Source organism: Stylophora pistillata, chromosome 7, assembly GCF_964205215.1.
Source record: "Stylophora pistillata chromosome 7, jaStyPist1.2, whole genome shotgun sequence".
NCBI classification, from domain to species: domain Eukaryota; kingdom Metazoa; phylum Cnidaria; class Anthozoa; order Scleractinia; family Pocilloporidae; genus Stylophora; species Stylophora pistillata.
The window spans coordinates 3,228,849-3,245,704 of record NC_142525.1 but is presented as its reverse complement, the minus strand read 5'-3'; the positions used below and the strand labels follow the sequence as shown (position 1 = coordinate 3,245,704).

Sequence of the window (16,856 nt, the reverse complement as noted above, 5' to 3'; positions counted from 1 at the left end):
TGGAAATTCAAGAACGATTAAGCGCCGAATGAGGTCTTCAATTTTTCCATATGGAATTGCATTTCTATTTCAGCTGCTCGAAACTTTCATCTTTAGAGAATGTCTTTTTTTTCAGTTTTTGTTTTGACACGATCTCGTATAAATCCATCAAGAATCTTTTGCAATTAAGTTCCAATGTTCGCACATTGTCCTCGAAAAAAACACCAGTTTGAAAGACTATTATTTTAGTCATTATTTTCTCGTTGTACAAAAATTTATTTAATAAGAAAATATAGCCTTTCAAACTAGGTTATTGCATTACTTTCTCAATTATCAATTCTAAATAATTCGGTAGTAGAACAGATCTCCTTTCGTCTTTTTAAAACCATAAACCCAAGTGCGACAGTGGACGTAATAAATTTTCCGCAATAAATAAATTTGTGCCAAATATGAAAAAAACTTGACCTTATTTCACTAAGACAATCACAAACTCATTAATTTCTTTCAAATTTGTTATTACTTGTTAGACAAAAGATTGCTTTGTACCAAAGAGAAAGAAATGAATTTTAATGACGTTTATACGGAAGAGGTCCTTTTTGGAAGCGAATATTGACTTAATCTAGCATACGCTTTTAATATTCAGTGAAGTTCATAACTACATGCGGTTTCTAAGAGGAAATTGCCTCGTGTTTACACAAGGAGACGGAAAATTCTAATAAGAAAACAATTCGAAGTCAGCTTGCTCGACCTACGAACATTTGAGCAAAATGGAGAAATTTATCCATGACAACGTTTTTCTTCGCCTCGTGCGAGAGCATTAGTTTACAGTTACCCAAACACGACAATTTGGCGACATTGTTCGAAGGCAAAGCGAAATGAAAGGATGAAACAAACGTAAGCGTCTGTACGGGTTTACAATGAGTACAATTGCCCGTAGTCACCCTTCCAAGGTAAGCTTAACTTATATTGGACACGCTGTTCGAGTCGCTCTCATCGAACAGTAAACAATGTCGTCAATTGTGCTTGCTCGCCGGGTTACGGCAAAACTGCGCTCGATTTGAATGCTCTTTTTTTTTTTACTACTTAGTAAATTACAATGTCTGTTTATAATAATAACTCACAGGAAGATGCTTCGTCGGTTGAAATGAAGAAGAAGACGAAAGAGATGAAAATACGATTGGCGAAGGTAATTTCCGTTGCGTTCAATGAATTTACCGTAATTAAGCGCTTTACTGAATACGCTTTGAACCATTCAATAGTTTATCAGCGAAATTACTTGGTTGTGATTAGAAAATTGTTTTGAAACCGTCTTATCTCCAGTGAAAGCTTTCTGAGGTCAGCCAATACAAACCTGTGCAAGACCGAGCGATTATTTGATTATCCATATATCTTTGAGGATTGTGAAGCAAAGATAATTTGTAACAACATAAAATGGCCATGGATTATCGCAAATACGGTAAAAAATCCAAAGTCCAATTAGATTTTATTCTAAAGCGTCAGCAATCAAACTCGAAATATTTCCTTGCCACAACACATCAAAGGCAAGAGTTTGACGCCTGGTCGGAACGAAAGTCAAGTTGTCGAAAGGACTCGGTGTTAATTGCTGTATACAATCTCTTGTTCTGAAACAGGGGGAAAAAAACATTATTTCCTACAAGTCAGATGTGCAATGCGCATTTAGCTTTTTAATATACGAGTCACAAATAAAATTCGGCAATTTCTGTTTTGCGTGTTCACGAAAATCTTCTCTGACATATTTTAAGTGTACGAACAGTAAGTCATCTATTACCTTGGAAACGAGAAAACATGATGATCTTTATGAACGAATTAAAGGCGCGAAAAGTAGTAATTTTAACAATCGTGACTTTCCTTTTTCCCTCGAGATTAATTAGAAGGGCCTCGATCACGTCGACCTTCTCGTGTTAAAGTTACCAACAAGATTTGAGTGGAAAATTCAAGATTTTGTGAGAACCTTGAAACTGCACGTAAACTCCAAAACTAGCATTTAACTTTATTCGATTCGCATTTTCGCGAAAGTAAGAAATTAAGTTCTCAGTGATACGCTTTAAAATTAAACCGCGTGTGACTTCGATTCTCTTTGACATGTTTGAAGAAGGAGATAAAATATCTTCAAACCTAAAAGTTTGTTTACAAGTAAACATTGATCATTGATTCTAGTTGTTATTATTCCTCTAGCAAGGGCTACAAGAGAGGTTATCAGTTTTCATGTCTGTGCTAATGTCAGTGAACACCGATATAGGATTGGGTAAAATTGCTTGCGTAAATAAAACACTTATTAACAATTCTATCTATGCCCCTTTATCCCTTTAAGCTCTAGCTAAAGATTATAATCTTTCGGAACGTCAGAGCAAAATTCGATTAAAAGGTCGTTACCAATTTCTCGTTGCTAGGTGAAGTGTAAAAGAATAATAAAACTTGTTCTTACCAACAAGTTTGTGAGCGTGACTGCACACATCTGGTTCGCGTGCAAGGAAACCATTTGACTGCAAGCTCTTGGCACGAGCTATTAATTTCTGACCGAACTATGTACGATATTTTTGGGTCTTTCTCTCGTCCTATTTTCAATTTTTACCGCTTCCTTTTAACCAAAAAATCCAATAAGGTCGGTCGAAGCCACTAGGGGCGGGGGGGGGGGGGGGGTGGAGGGAACCAATTGACCGACCTAAGAGTTTCCCGAGAAGGTTTCCGGTCATTTCTTTTTAGAGAAAAAAAAAAAAAAAAAAACCAACAACACCAAAAATTAGATTGAAAATATACACCATAATGCGATTCGCACCGCTTTACAATGCCTAAAGAGAACTAATCGAATTAAACAAAACTACATCCGAAAGAGAGCATATCATCGAAAATCGATATATGCTCGCATACATTCTAAAACAAAAAACAGTTCTACGATTTTGATTTAGAATTAAGATGAGCTTGTAATCAAATCCTTCGATGAATACACACATTTGGGCGATAATGCAAGCTTTTTGCAACATGAGTGAGCTTTGGAACGTTATCTGAATCAACGTTGAATGCGTAGATACACTTTATATTTCTAACCTAGAAACGGTACTTATAAGTCCCGGAAGTTATAATTAACAATCTTACTATAATACCTTATTTGTCTTTGCGGTAAAGGATTTTGGTCGTAATATCTAAATCACTGCATGCTGTGACTTTGTATTGTCTCCTACGGGGTATCTTGCATATTATTCTGTAAAAAAAAAAAAGAGAAGGTCAAGAACTGTTCGTAATTTACATTTCCATGTCGCCATGGCAGTGCTGTCTGCAGAGCTAATTTTCTTCATGAAAACTTGATTCAGTTCTTGCACATTTTTGATAGCTGGTTGATTTAGAATCAAACAATGAACGAGGTCTTTGGTTTCCTTGTTCTCTGTGGTGAAAGACTGAGCGAGGTGTGTTTATGCAGCATGTGCGATGCACGAATTGCAGAGTATTATTACCGGGTGAGCAATGAGCTCGCAGCAACAATTAATGTCTTGATTTACCAACTCATGTGTAATGTGCCTTTTCTTTCAGATGTTTGATCTGTTCGATAAAGTGATCGAATTCAATCACAACCCGACGAGTGAGTCGGCGAAGAGGAAACTCGATTTGGTAAGGCCGTGTACTTTTTCGCATCACGAAAATCTAAAGAACATTAAACGAAATTGAATTAACTACAATGAAACCGGTTCATTCAAGTTCATCATCAGATCTAAGAAGAAATCTTCACAATGAACCATTCACAATGGATAAGACATACAGCATGCATATGAACTCAGATAACTCGAAAATCGTAGGAGAATTTGAGACGAAAAATTTAAAATTAGTTCTTGAGTACTCGCTAATTTAAAGCCCAATGGCTCTTTAATCTCTCTGCGGCACCGTGGATTTCTGCTACGTAAAACGATCGCCTTGCGGATTAATCTTTGGAAGTTTTATTTGAACAAACCTGATATCATAGATTAATTCAGTGATACTGAATCTTTATGCAAGAATATCTAAGGGAAAATTACAGAAAGGCCTCTGGCATCTTCCGTTGTTCAGACTTTCTATTGTGGCGGTGCATCACAGGAAAATATTCGTTATTTTGAATCATCTCAACGCGCCTGATCAAAAATGAGTCTACAAGGTTTAGAAACCAATTACGTAAGAAAGGGAAGTTTTACTCTTAATAGCATCTATTCTGGTAGCTAACAGTGGAAGTTAATTGAAAATCAATACCTTACTTATGTATTCGGCAATTAAGATCATATCTGCGTATGAAATTAAAAACTTTCTGGGTGGTTAATAATGAAAATGGCCAAAGAGACAAAAGATGATGGAATTGCAAATTATTTTGTAGGATATATATAATTTATCGTTAGTCGCTTTCTATAACTTAAGCGTCCTAAAGATCTTAATCTTTCACGAGTTATTTGCAAGAAAAGTAAACTCCCCGCTCGTCGTACAGTAAATTAGTTGATTCGCGGATTCAACAAGTTAAAGTTGCTACTACGAGACGTTGTGAGGTTTTTCTTCGAATGTTGCATTAAAATTTTTAGGCTCGTTTCGCAAAGCACTAATGAAAGCGTCTATCAGCAATCTGCTGGCTGCTTTGGCACTGAGCAGATTTTTTCAGATCAACCTCATCATCACCTTTTCCAGAAAGGGAGAGCTAACATAGTTTCTCTTAATTGCTTTAGGAAATTGAGAAGCTGAAATCCCTTCAACAACAACTTGAGGTACGTAAATATATCAGTAAAATAATAGAGAAATACCGGACGAGCGAAAGAACGAATCGATAACACATCGTTGCATATCAATAGACAGACGGGTAAATAGAGCCTGAACGATCGGATCATCCAAAGTCTTGACAGACAGACAGACAGACAGACAGAAAGGCAGAAGGGCAGACAGACAGACATATACATCCGATTTGCTTTGACGCTTGAAAAGTCAGTTTCAGAATCTCCTTACGATGGCCGATTCGCGTTATCCGACTCAATTGATAAAACAAAAAATATCTTGATGAGCTCCAACCGACGCAGCAGCAAAGTTTCTTTAGAAACTTACCCTCTTTAGACACGGACAAACAGAGAAAAAAAATAAGAAACAGACAGACGTAGACAGCCATGCAGATATACATACTTAGTACACACGTACATTTATGCAGGCAGGCAGACAGACAGACAGACAGACAGACATCGAGACAGATTGACAATTTGACAAATTGACAGACTGACAGACCGACAGGCAATCAGACAAATAGACAGCCTGACAAAAAAATGGCTGAGGTTTTTTCTGATGTCCCACCCTTCGCTCCACGAACGAGACCTGACTCCCAGTACAAATGTGTTACAAAGCGGCATGACAAGAGGTCGTCTTAGAATGACACTGTCAGCGGTAATGTTTGATGTACAACCGGCGTGATTTCACCGGCTAAAATAACGTATGGATTAGCGGTCTGATCTGGGCTTGAATCCCAACTGGGATAAATAAGTATTCAGTGAACGTTACCCCAGCGCTCTCCACAGTCTTGCTTGTCTCCCATTCAAGAGTTTTCAAAGAAATTACTATCACCTTAAACTTAAAAAAAAAATGCTGCGACTGAGGTGTTTGGACAGTTAAAATTCTCTTCATTTAGAAAAATGTTAAAAATAACACTATCATCATCATCATCATCACAATCGTCGTCATCATTATCATTGTCATTATGAACAGCATCAAAAGAACAATAGCAGGGCTGCACAGAGTGACTTCAGTATTACAGATATTAGAAAAATACTTTCCTTCATCACCATTTTCTTGCATTTCTAGAGGGAGCCTCAAAAGATCGACCTTTTCGAAGAAAATTTGAAAGATGTCCAAGAATACGGCAAGTGAAACGTTCTTTCTAACACTTAATGCAGTTCGATTTCACTGCACTATAGTGTTTCTTAAATAATCTTCTGTTGACATGCACCTCTTCTGTTTTCAGATAAATTCTACATCCAGTATGTCAATCATGTTTCTCAAGATTTGGAAAATTTGAAAAACAGTATAATTCAGTATATACAGGTAAGAGTCTAAAAAGGAAATATTGACTGCCTCGTTTTTTGCCTATGGTCCTCAAATCATTATCTATCAGGGAAATAAGGAAAAAAAACCTTATTGTCATCTAATGCAAATGTATTCCCTTAAGTGCAAAACTGCTAGAATCAGAGGGAAAAAAACTAAACTCTTTATAGATTCGTAGCCGAAGATCCTGAGGTAAGGAGGGGAAGAGAACAGTAAAAAAACACACAAGTCATATTTTTCAGCATAAACTTTGTTTTCATCCTCCAATGATCTCAATTTTGCGTCTTACACTAAATCCATTTGGCAAACGATGGTGTTTCTGCAGTAGTGTTCACAAAAATAAATGAGGTCCGCTTTAGTCATAACGTCCCACACCCCCCGACCGCTTTCATTGAAAATATTATTTCACAAAAATCCTCGTAAGCGGCCCCTATGCGGTGGGGCGGGTTTGGCCGGAAAAAGCCCCACGGCCCCACCGACGGCTCCGCGAGAAAAAAGAAGAAGACTGAGGTGGCCCTCCCAGTCAGTCAGTCAGTAAGTACCCTGTCTTCTGCTTTATAGGAGAAAACTAAAGCTGAACAACTGCTCGCAAAGGAAAACATGAAACTGAAACGTGAGTTTTCATTTGCATGTATTCCACTTTTCTTTATTACTTATGTCGTTCTGACTTTCGTACATTAACAGTTAGGCCAGGTTCTCGAGAAGACAATTCAAGATCTGAAATGAACGAATGGTGTTCTGTTAATAGGATCAATCTAACTTTGGTGAATAGCACCCAGCTCTTCCTCAGACTGACATTTCTGATTCATAGCGAGTATACTAACTGAGGGTGAAGTTCGTGAGCGGAGGCCCATAGCAGAAAACAAATATGGCAACTTTGTCAAACCGAGATAACTTAGTTGCCACGCGAAAGCTATTCGTCTGCCAGCGCACAAAATTGCATTCGGACGTCGCCGGGCAATGTAAATGGACGAGTGGACGGGCAATTTGTAGCTGGGAAATCCGAATGAAATTAAGTGTACTAAAAAATTCACCAACTTGGGCACCGCTTTGAAGACTTAGCTGAATTTATGGTATTGATTGATATTTTTTAATGGTTCACATTGGCTTTCTTTTTATGTATGGAAGTGGCTGAACCTTGATTTAGTAGTGTAGACCTTCTCAGTAATAAAAAAATGCCTTTTTTGATTTACCTATTGCAGTTGACTTACAACGCGAGCAAGCTGAATCGATGCATCAGCAACAAAAGTAAGGAACATAGGCAGAAAATGTTAATTTTTTTTTCCGAGGGGTTAAATGTGATTTTCCCACCGTAGATCGAGAAAAGTGGAAGCTCCAAGTAAAGAGGTATTGGTTTGAGATCTGGTCGGGTCATGTCTTTTAAAGAGAGATTTAGCAGTGCGTTTAGGTGAAACGGCAAACGTCAGCTTGCCCATTCACGTTTCACGTAAAATAGCGTGAACCCTGCTGCTTCAGCTTCGCGTGTGCTCACGTCAAGGTGGATTTGAAGGCGCCCTTGTATGGCTTACATAGAATAGTTTTGATGCCCTTTTTCCGGCAGTTAACTTCTACTCTGTGAGAGAAAAGGGAAAAAAATCTTACGTACACGGCAAACGCGAAACAGGATGCTTTCAAGTAGAAGCGGAAAAGCGCAACTGGCAAACGTGAAAAAATGGCGGGAGAAATGAGGTGACGTGGTCACTTTTTCCGTTCACGTTTCACGTAAAAGCAGCGCTAAATCTCTCTTTGATCTCGGTGCTCCCGTCCACAAGGGATACAGGATTCTACAACGAAGTGATGTACCAATGAAACATCATGTTTTAAAAATTTGGAACTAAATGTCAATGTCATTTATTTTTGTTTCCAAGGCACGAATACGCTGTGGCAGAGAAGAACACAGTCTTGGCGACTTGTAGAAAGCTGGAGGAGCAACTGGAAGAAAGAGGAAAACAAATTCAACAGTAAGTTACATAGATAAGTAACTTTTCTAAATTAATTTTCTGGCCTGGAGAACTCAGTGAGGTTTTTAAGGGTTCACATGGAATAGAAGCTTCGGAGTTGAGCTTAAGTTGACAATTTTCACAAACCATGACGATTTACCGAGTAACACGAGCTACGGAAGAACTATGATCCTTTTTCTTAATTATTGACGATGCCTTATTCATATTAATGTACCACCGAAATTTCTTTCAGGCTTCAACGCGAGGGAACTGTGAGTCTGTGGCAGCGAGAAAAGGCGAAGCTGATAAAAGACGTCCAGTCAAAGTAACGTTCCCTACTTTCTGTAGATCATGTTTTTTTTATAGAGAACCTCGGTCGATGTTTAGCCGATATGTCGATCGATAGTCCATCCCTGATCGGTCTGTGGTCAGCCGATAGAGATAATAGTTGACCGATACCTTACCGATAGTTGGCCGATGGTCGACCGACGGTTGGTCGAGTGTGGTTCGGCCATCGGCTGACCTTCAAGAGACATCGACTGTGGTTACCTTAAAACATACGATCTTTTTCTTTATGAAGGAGGTGAGATTTGTTTTTGAGTTTTTCCGTTCATATGTCAGTGAACAAGTATTCTTATATGATTTGTTTTTTAGTGAGGAGAGGCTTGCAAAGGAACTCAAAGAAACTAAAGATCAATTAGATGATACAAAATCAAGACTAAATCAGAGAATTATGGTATGGAATAAAATATAAGGGGGCTACAGAGCACAAGCATATTTTACTGCTTTTCCTCCATATGGCTGGGTCATTCGTGTAACTGCTAGAAATTCCGCTTAACAATCCAAAAAACGCACAGCTGTTGAACTCATCGCTGCTCAGTCGATTGTCAATCTGTTGGGAAGCAAAAGCGCTAAAACCAAAGTTGCAAGGCCGTTTACTCAGAGCACCAGACCTCCTCAGGCTTTATTTATTTATTTAATAATTGGATCTTTGCTGGTTTCATAGGAGCTTATGGATCAAGTGAAATATCTTAAAATGGAGAAAGATGTCAAGAATGGGACAGTGAGGACGCATGGAGCAGGTAAATTTGTGAATAAGAAGGGATATATATAGCGAAATTCATTTGGTTAAGCTAAGAAATGATCCTCGCTCCCAGGTGGACTGCGAAGCTTAAAAAAATTCTGGCTTTGAAGGAGATTGGAACCCAGACCTCCTAGATACTAGTTGGGCGCCACTACCATTTGAGCTACGGAGCCTTATCTTGGGAGCGAGGCAAATTTTATAGGGTTCGAATTTCGTCGAAACCTGAATTTTTTCAAGCGTTTTAATTCTTGCAATTGCAGTCAACTTTTCACCCTTACGTCCTGAAATGCGCGCAGAAACGAAAATGCAGTGATTTGACGATATTTCGTCAAACCGAGCGAATATTCAGGGTTTGACAATTTTGGTGAAATTTCGTCAGAATCGTCACTTTCACCAAATTCGTTAACTTTTTGGCACTGCTCTAACCACGTCATATCTAGTTACTTGTAAAATTTCATAAACAACCTTTCACCGATTTCATCAGAATCATCACTTTAAACAAAATTTGCATAAATTGACAAATTTCGTCAAATCTGTCAAAATCGTCGACAAAATCTCGTCAAATCTGCCATTTTTGTCCCTGCATGCATTTCTGGACATAACTCACCTAGAAGGATCATCTCTTTGCTTGAGTTTCATCCGCAGGTCAAATGAAATTTATTTCTTTACAAGTTCCCATGAATGGTACAGTGCTAAGATTTGTTGTTTTTTTTATCCTTTTTCTCCCCAGTTCCCCATGTTTCCTCAAGTGAAATGGAGAAAATCAAGCAGCAATTATTCCTTAAGGACAGAGTACGTATCAGGGTTCGCATTTTTAGTACACAATGACACGCAGCTCGCAAGAGCGGAAGAAAGTGGTACTGATGTAGTAAGAGGTCAAGGAAAATACTTGAGCTGTGTAAACTTAAAACAAAAATAAACGGATAGAACCAGGTTGCACTGAGTGTGACAGGTCTTGGTCCATTTCTCTCTGTGATTGGTTAAAAAAAAACTCGCGCCAGCCTCTTAACCAATCAAACGCAGAACTACAACGAATTGTGACTTGGTCAACCGCGTTTTCCCGCGCTTTAGGCAGTTGTTTTCACTCTAATTTCTCATTGGCTCGTTTAGATATGTCCTTGGTTCTGATTGGTCACTGTGATATGCTTAGTCTGCTTTTACCTCATGCCTCTTTTCTAAAGCGAGTCCTGGTGCTCATCCTTTCATACGATGATTAGTTTTCATTCACATTTAAATTTAATACATTTTCAAAAGAGTGGTGGAGCACCAGGCCTAGTTTTAAAAAAAGAGCCCAAGGGTAATTCGGAAATGGCCTATTCATTTTGTTCTTTCAGTTATTGGTTGTGGCAGAAGGCGAAATCCAAAAACAGCAAAAATATTATGTAGGATTTATAAGTGGATTGAGTCGAGATTTCAGGTAAGCCACCCCAACAAATACTGAACTGGCTGGTAATTGTTCTTCACGACAGTTCACTCTAGTAGAATGATGTCTAGATCTGTAACTTTTGGTACAATAACTGCCTAACACGCTTTAAAAACCTTTTAAAACTTGATTGCAGGATTATGCTGGAAAGACAACATCTGACAATCAAAGAATACAACAAAGATCAAAAAGCGTACGCTTCAATGTTGAATAAAATGTACGTGGCAGCGAAAGAAGGTGAGCTTATGTCGATGCCTATTGCCCTTTTAAGCAATGGACCGCACTTTTATTGGTTTTTTACCACCATTAAAAGTACTGTCGTAATCTGACTGACCAGTTAGCAAACGTGTCACGCACTGAAAGAATTGTTTCATTTGACGTCGATATTGTGGTGAAAACAGATCGACAATGATTTAGAAAGGTCTGTACTCTTATCAACAACGATATTCGTCATCACAATGGTAAAAAATTGTTGCGCACTCACTTGGCTGCACCTTGTAAGTCCACAACATTTTGACCACTGTGGTGACGTATATATATATTGTGCATCATATGTAGAATGTGGACTAACCTGATTTTAACGAAAAATTTACACTAGGAACTTTGACGGAGTTTAGAGCGACGTTACCTTCTCACTATCTTGGAATAAATGAGGTAACAAGCCATACTTATGTGAAATTTTAATCTCAAACAAATTCATTCAGAGCTGGAAGAACGATTCAAAAATTGCGGCAAGCTGATACGAAAACAAACAAACAAAAAGGACTCGGAACAGTGGCAGGTCGTGTAAACGCTTACAAACACAGAAATATACTCACTAATAGCGCATGTTCAGTTTCAATTTCCGTCTTAAGTTATTTTTTGGTCGATTCTTCAGTGCGATTGGCTAATCTGACGGATAAAAAACTTACTTAAGATGGTAAGGTGTGAGTAGTCCAGTGGGTAGTCCAGTGGGTAGTCCAGTGGGTAGTCCAGTGGGTAGTCCAGTGGGTAGTCCAGTGGGTAGTCCAGTGGGTAGTCCAGTGAGTAGTCCAGTGGGTAGTCCAGTGGGTAGTCCAGTGGGTAGTCCAGTGGGTAGTCCAGTGAGTAGTCCAGTGGGTGGTCCAGTGGGTAGTCCAGTGGGTAGTCCAGTGAGTAGTCCAGTGGGTAGTCCAGTGGGTAGTCCAGTGGGTAGTCCAGTGGGTAGTCCAGTGGGTAAGGCGTGAATAGTCCAGTGGTCAGTGCGCTGGACTCTGGGTCGGCTGGCCCGAGTTCAAGTCCTGGCTGGGGCATGACGCTGTGTCCTTAAGCAAGACGCTTCACTCACATTGCTTCGTCTTCTCGGATAAGACTTAAAACCGTAGGTCCTGTCTCCAGCAGGGTTAGGGGAAGGAGACGTAAATTTCCCATGCACGAGATTACTGTGTAGTGGATGTCCTCCCCGGGGTGGGATGGGTGGGATGGGTGGGAAGGTGAGATCGCTACATGGACTGAAGCGGTTGCCAGAGGCGCCTGATAAAAATGCTGACGTCCGATCTCAACCTTACGATACTGTTAAGCGCGACTGAATATATCCACATAGAAGTCTGCGCTATATAAATGTAAATGTAAAAAATGTAGACACAGGCAGTATTTACGCATCAATGTCGGTACCTGAGAAACTGCGCACGTACCCCTAACCCAGCACTGGCTCTAACTTGTCATCAATTGACTGTTGTTGGTTTTCTCATTTCCATCCGCTTTGGGGTTCTTGGAATCCTTCCGTATGTCGACCTTTTTTTCTGTATGTGTCATGGTATGTAGGATCTTTCTGGCCATCCATTGGGTAAAAAGCTTTCAACGCCTTTCCAGGATTTGGAATTGCATTTACAAGAAGTTGAGAACAGTGAATTCAGGTGAATCAAAATAATTTTTAAGACTTTTATTAAGTTCGATAAATGTCTTTCTACGCTTTCACGTTTCAGTTACAGTCAGTCTTTCAATCAGTGCGCTGGACTCTAGCTAGGCCGAGTGGTCTGGGTTCAAGACCTGACTTTGTCATTTTGTTGCATTCTTGGGCATGACACTTTATTTTCACAGTGCCTCTCCCCATATAGGAGTAGAAATGGGTAACAGCGAATTCTCAGGGCTGCCTGATGAAATGCTGTAGGGTAGTCTTGTGATGGACTGGTATCCCTTCCCAGGGGGGGAGGAGTCATACTCATAGTTGCTTCATGCATTGGAAACCGGGATAAGCTCTGGCTTGATGGGTCACTTTGCTCGGGTATAGACTTTACCTTTACCTTTATATTTTTTGAAATTATTACAGAGTTGATATCAACCATCCATTACTTACGGGTTGGAGAGAGGGCAGGTCAGCAAGTGCCAGAGAGAATGCCAGAAAGTTTTCCAAAAAATCATCTAAAGGTAAAACAGTCTAAGCGATAAGCCAGTAGGACATTTTTTGTAGATCACGAGCGACCGTCTGTTATTTCATTCACACTGAATATTCGGGGGCACTACGGGGTATAGCCAATCAGGTTACAAATCAAGTCGATATATTGGATGCCAATCCGGCCAGATGATTGGTTTATACTAGCTACCTTCATATCCATATTTCATCAATAAAATCTGAGCGGCTGTGAAAAAAAAAAAAAAAAAAAACAGTTTTCTCACGTTGTCATTCCTTAGTGGAAACTCTTATATTATCAGCCGAACGTGGATAGAAACAAAAAGCAGCCAATGGCTTATTTTAGTCTTTCATTGCTCACGGGCCTGTTTCTCTCGGTCATTTAGTCAGCCAGTCAGTCAATGCGTCTGTCAGCCAGTCAGTCAATGCCTCTGTCAGCCAGTCAGTCAAGGTGTCTGTCAGCCAGTCAGTCAGCAGGCTGGTCGCTCAGTCAGCCAGTCGAAGTGTCTCAGTCGGTCAGCTGCTCTATGCAGTACATCAAATTTAAGCGTTTCTAATCTGACTGACTTACATCGGCAGTTACCGGCGTTCATCCGAGGCTTGTCGACACGAAGCTTGGAAAACCGCTTCTAAATGAGGCTAAAGAACACTTCCCTGAGTGGTCTGACCAAGAGGTAACATTTCATCACAAAAATAGTTATCACAAAAACTTGACCCCGGTATGGGTAGCTCGCTGAACTCCAGATAGAGCGGTCTGTCTAGAGTGCCAGACAGGGCTCTTGTTTGAGTTCTTGTTCGAGGTATCTTTTCTTGGCCATGCTTCTCTTGAGGCCGAATGCGTTGACTTATAATTAGCAATGATCCAAACTTGCTGACTTGGCGTCGCTGTTAATCGAGTTCCGTTTAGAGTACTTTTCAACTGACTTTACAATTTGTGAAATCTTTACCAAAGTAGTCACAACAGCCAATAAGACTGAAGGAAACGCTCACAGAGATCCAATAGGAACCCTTTGTAAAAAATAGAAAACTTCCTGAAGGGCGGGAAGACACCGGTGCACAGGTCACGTTTGGTGTAAGTTTGGTACTTATAGCTGATTGGGTGAGAGAGTAGCACAAGTTTTCTGGACCAATCAAAGCGCGAAGTAACGCAATCTTGCCTCAGGATCACTTTCGATACACAGGTGAAAACTGTTCCAAGTGATCCCCTTTTGCTCTCAAAGAAAAAAAAATGCAGAAAGTTAAAGGTTAAGAGATTGAGGTTTTAGTTTGATCGTTGTAAACAAAGACGAACCTATAGAGCATTCTGCATTCAGCATAATCCTTGATTTCTTACCAGATTCAGATGATGTTCGAGCAGTTTAAGAGATTCGACACAAACGAAGATTTCAACCTTGATACGCAAGAGGTAGGAAAGGAAAAGGAACTTTGTTACGTTTTTAACTCGTAGATCTATGGATATGCAATATGTAAATTTTGTGGCGCCAACATGGCCGTAGGAGTCTAGGGAGAGCAGATGACGGACCAGTTGTTAAACATAGGGTTTAACAGTAACTCACTGACTACCCAAGTTGTTACAACCCAAAGTTAACAACCCAAGTTGTTACATTTTTAACTCGTAGATCTATGGATATGCAATATGTAAATTTTGTGGCGCTAACATGGCCGTAGGAGTCTGGGGAGAGCAGATGACGGACCAGTTGTTAAACATAGGGTTTAACAGTAACTCACTGACTACCCAAGTTGTTACAACCCAAAGTTAACAACCCAAGTTGTTACATTTTTAACTCGTAGATCTATGGATATGCAATATGTAAATTTTGTGGCGCTAACATGGCCGTAGGAGTCTAGGGAGAGCAGATGACGGACCAGTTGTTAAACATAGGGTTTAACAGTAACTCACTGACTACCCAAGCCCTCCTCGGTTCCTAGAGGCTCAATTCTGTTTCTTAGAATCACAGACTCTTTGGCTGCCAGGACAATCACTGTAAATTTTAGTTCTATTCTGCAAGGTATATCCACGAGTTCACCATTTTGTCACTTTAATGACTGACGTTTAGGAAGTTAAGATAACGCTCTTTCATGTTTGAAATGTGTGATTTTCTTAATTGCATCCCGTATATCAAAACGAATGGACATGTTTTAATTTCTTTTCTTTTCACAGTTATTACGAGCAATCCCTGATACGTTAGGTAGAATGGCAACCACTGAAGAAATAAAGGTACTTAAGATAATAGACCACTTTCATAAATGGCTGCCGGATTAATATTCTTTTGTTTAAATTTAAATTAGCCCTACTGGCCTCGTTCACAAGTACAACATTCAAAATAATACATTATCTCAAGCGAGGCCAGTAGGGCTAATTTGAATTTAAACAAAAGAATATTTATACGGCAGCCATTTATGAAAGTGGTTTATTATTGTTAAGCAAAAAAATAACCTCTATTTAGTGGTTATCTCTATAAGAAATGCAAGGATTTAAGTATTAAAAACCAAAAAAAAAAATTTCTGTGGTGCATATTGCATTGTTAATTTTCCTAGATAGGCTCTGACGAGAAAAAGTAGGCGACAAAATCTGTAAGTTTTATATGTACTTCAGAAAGTTTAACTGTAGGATAATTTTGTCACACAGGAAGCGATGTTAGAGGTAGATATAGATGACTCTGGAACGGTGGATTTTTTCGAGTTTCTCTGCGTAGCAAGACTAATTTCGCAAGGGAAAGGTAAGTAAAAAGATATTCCACGAGTACTAAAACGCGACTTTGAGTTGGCACCGATGGATGCATTCCAATGCTACATTAAGTATCCGTGTTCTGATATTTAGGAGAAGCAAGGCTATTCAAGAAAAAGACTCTCACAGCATTACAGAAACCGAACGGGAAGTCGACCATCTGTTCAGTTCAGTAGCCTTCACCACGCCCCACACACTTCAGAACTATTTTCAATGAACATTATAACTAAGAGTGTCAGTTTGTTTCTCAAAAAGAAAAAAGGACAAATATGTCAAGACTCGAACCTGATATAACAGTACAGTGCAAATAAAATCCCAAAAGATACGCTGTAATGTGGATTTTAAGATAGTCCTCGTAATTCAAAGTCGAACCAATTGTACTTAACTCCCACTTTCACAGAAAACTTTAGAGAACCATCTCTGAACACATCTTTTTAAGTCATTCAATAGCTGATAATTGCATATTTGTCATGAATGTACAAATGAATCATGTAAACATTCAAATGCGTTATTTAAAGTCGTTCTTGTCAAAGAAATCCTATGGTTAATTGTACATAGTTTTAAGTTAATCTCTTTATTACATCCATTTTGAAATCTTTAGTGATTCCTGCAATCTGATTGGCTCTCATTGGTGCAATTAAATCACGAATAGCACCATTTTTTTGCTCTAAATCGCATCTTTTCCTGGCCAGTGACAAAGCTCTACTGAAAAACAACCACCAATCAGATTTTAAGGCTTATTTAAAGTAACAAATCAAATTTCAGGAAAATGAAAGACAATTTCTTTTTCAACTTTTTTGTAAACCAGATCAATACTGGATCAATAAAATATTTTTAAAGACTACAAAAATCCTGTATGTGAGCAACTGAAATTTGCGATCTTTAAATTGGATGTGGTAAAAAGATAATTGGGCTTTGTGTTGTGCAATTTTGGTCTTTTTGATATTTGTGATTTCAAATCAAACTTGTGCTGTCTGCTCATTCAATTCTGAAATCACTTGTATAATTTTCACACCAAATTACACTCCACTCAGTTCAATTACAATTATAAATCCAGCTGGTGTTTAAATAAAAGACAGAAACAAGAAGTAATTCTGACTGATTCTCTGTGCAAACGGTCAACAAATGATTTTTGTACAATCTCCTTCATTTCCTTTGACCTTAAATTGACAACATTTGAGAATCACTCCAAAGCATTGAATAATAATTGCATAACCTCACAATTTAAAAGTTTTTTTAGCCTCTGCTACAGCAAAAATGACTTGAGGTCTGAATACTGGAATTTG

The 16,856-nt window shown here is 39.0% G+C and overlaps 1 protein-coding gene across 3 annotated transcripts; it reads left to right on the top strand.

Annotated features, from left to right (window-relative positions):
- The first annotated feature begins 660 nt into the window (after nt 1-660).
- Nucleotides 661-16,662, top strand: LOC111342966 (uncharacterized). Of its 3 annotated transcripts, XM_022950094.2 has the most exons (23): nt 661-929; nt 1,103-1,165; nt 3,526-3,603; nt 4,674-4,712; nt 5,788-5,845; nt 5,948-6,027; nt 6,589-6,640; nt 7,230-7,275; nt 7,896-7,988; nt 8,221-8,292; nt 8,622-8,703; nt 8,974-9,049; nt 9,782-9,843; nt 10,386-10,468; nt 10,611-10,711; nt 11,073-11,128; nt 12,257-12,348; nt 12,762-12,859; nt 13,422-13,516; nt 14,179-14,247; nt 15,004-15,060; nt 15,472-15,562; nt 15,664-16,662. In XM_022950094.2, the coding sequence occupies exons 1-23, from the start codon at nt 897-899 to the stop codon at nt 15,744-15,746; spliced, it is 1,659 nt and encodes a 552-aa protein (XP_022805829.1). In that variant the 5' UTR covers nt 661-896; the 3' UTR covers nt 15,747-16,662. The 3 variants fall into 3 exon arrangements, with proteins under 3 accessions (XP_022805829.1, XP_022805828.1, XP_022805830.1); XM_022950093.2 differs by lacking the exons at nt 661-929; nt 1,103-1,165 and adding an exon at nt 3,239-3,452; XM_022950095.2 differs by lacking the exons at nt 661-929; nt 1,103-1,165 and adding an exon at nt 3,240-3,401.
- The last annotated feature ends 194 nt before the right edge of the window (nt 16,663-16,856 follow it).